The sequence below is a fragment of the Sinocyclocheilus anshuiensis genome, unplaced genomic scaffold (genome assembly GCF_001515605.1).
Source record: "Sinocyclocheilus anshuiensis isolate Anshui unplaced genomic scaffold, SAMN03320099.WGS_v1.1 scaffold185, whole genome shotgun sequence".
Classification (NCBI taxonomy): domain Eukaryota; kingdom Metazoa; phylum Chordata; class Actinopteri; order Cypriniformes; family Cyprinidae; genus Sinocyclocheilus; species Sinocyclocheilus anshuiensis.
This window is the reverse complement of record NW_015539887.1, coordinates 336,936-338,921: the sequence shown is the minus strand read 5'-3', so window position 1 is coordinate 338,921 and position 1,986 is coordinate 336,936. Positions and strand designations below refer to the sequence as shown.

Here is a 1,986-nt window from a genome sequence, read left to right as displayed (position 1 = left end):
GGCGGAGGGGGGGGGTGTTTCTTGTTACTGTAATTTGTTTCATTGACTTTTTTTTTATTAAAAAAAAATTCTTCCACTAACTGAACATTTTGAATCAACGGTGCATTCTCTAGCAAAACTGTCGCGTTCCCCTGAGATTCTTTGCGTTTTATAGAAAACTATTCTATAAATAGTTTTCCCTCCCACCTCAAATAATTTCCATAACAACAGTTTTGCAAGTGAACGCAAAAGTTTATCAGGGAAGTGCAAAAGTTTTGCATTTAAATCTCTCCCATCATGTCTGTTTAGTATTTAACTTAATGCACTGCATAGATACTAAAATGACTATCGTAGCACATTTTAAAAAGTGTAAAAACTCAATTTGTATTTGACTGTGCACAGACATTCAGCTCAAAGGGCACATGTTGAATTTTTTAAAGGCGGATGTGGGTGCTAGCACACAGACACACTCGCGTACATGCACCACACTTTTTTGCACAGACTCTAGACTTGCTGACTGAGGTCTCTTAAGAAGAGAGATGAGAAATAGCATCAAAAACAGGACGTTACAAAGTAGCTCTAACAGGCAGTGGCATTCTAATGAAGGAAGCGGTTTATGCTTCTGTGTCAGAACATACCATTTCCCATCACGAGAGAGAAAGGAAGAAAGAGAGGCAAAGGAAGAAGAAAGAACGGTGAAGAAAAACCTAATAAATAAGCATTGATGTCCTGATTTCTTGCTCAGACCACATATGCAATACTGGGAAGTGTTGTGACAGAAAGATATGCTGACACACTCCACAAAAACAGGGAAAGAGTTCAGAGAAAGTGATGCCGGATACAAGAAATACCGGCCCGAGATGCTTTCTTACCTGGATCACACAGCCCTTCTGAAAGGGCCCTCGGATTTCTCATTTTTCCGTCCTGTTTAAAACAAGAAAATGTGTAATGGATGTGTCCAATTTAGTGACTCTGTGTTTTTAAAATGCACACTGAAGTACGGTTCTGCACTAGTTCAGATCACAATTCAGATTAGTTGATTAATGTGAACATGCAGCATACTACAACAAAGCGTTTTAAGAACAATATATATAATACATATTATAACATAATTTACCATAGGCAGCCCATATACCAGGTGACCTGTCAGCATCACCATAGCTACAGATAACACAGTCACAAGCATCTGTAAACGATACAACTATATCAGTGATCTCAGACAACATATCACACACTCTACATCAGTCACTGGAGAACATATGAACAAACACAATCAAACTTTCGAATAAAGAACTGTGATTTAGAAGTGCGATTAAAGTTTCACTTCAATCTTCACATGTTCATGACATTATGCAACAGCTGAGTTTGCCAAAAAAAAAAAGGGAGAAGTAGATTTGTGGATCTGTTGAAAACAACAAATAAGCATGTGACTGGCTCCTACTTTAACTAAGTCATTTTAAATCGTAGTCAACATCTTAAAAGAAAGACCTGCACTTAAAAAAAAAAAACAAGCAAGTGAAAAAAATAGCATAACAATAGCTGCAATATAAGTGAAAATAGTCGGTACCTCACAATTAGTCGAATCCAAAATGTCATCAAATGCTTTCAGTCTCTATTTCTGTGTCTTCTGCCAGTCTGTGTTCTGTTCTGATCATTTCATCTCATTGTTTCCTCACCTGCTGTGTCTTCCTGTCATTCCCCTCCCTCTCTTTCTCACACTGCCCTTCACCTGCTTACTGTTGTGAAGAGAGAGAAAGAAAGAGAGAGAAGCAATAGCTTCACTGTGCGGCTGTCACGGTTTCATTGATGTTTCATTATTACTGGTTTGATTAAAGCTATAAGACACATTCAGAATGTGATTGTATTTCTAATTGAAGTAGTTTTGGAATGCCTCATAAAAATATACACATATGAACACATATTCATACGCTTGCAGACATGTTTGCACGGATCTGCACACAAAAAGAAAATCACTTGAACGAGTTATTTTCTTTTTGTGTGCAGCTC

The 1,986-nt window shown here is 37.6% G+C and overlaps 1 protein-coding gene across 1 annotated transcript in view; it reads right to left on the bottom strand.

The window, feature by feature from the left end:
- The window catches only part of LOC107685605 (tumor necrosis factor receptor superfamily member 10B-like), a 7,383-nt gene extending 5,708 nt beyond the window's left edge, over positions 1–1,675 (bottom strand). The window contains exons 1-3 of the mRNA XM_016482255.1: positions 1,547–1,675; positions 1,097–1,165; positions 852–903 (exon numbers count right to left, since the gene is read on the bottom strand). Of these exons, the coding sequence (XP_016337741.1) occupies positions 852–903; positions 1,097–1,165 (121 nt within the window). The 5' untranslated portion in view covers positions 1,547–1,675. The remainder of the gene's footprint in view (positions 1–851; positions 904–1,096; positions 1,166–1,546) is intronic.
- Between the last annotated feature and the right edge of the window lie 311 nt (positions 1,676–1,986).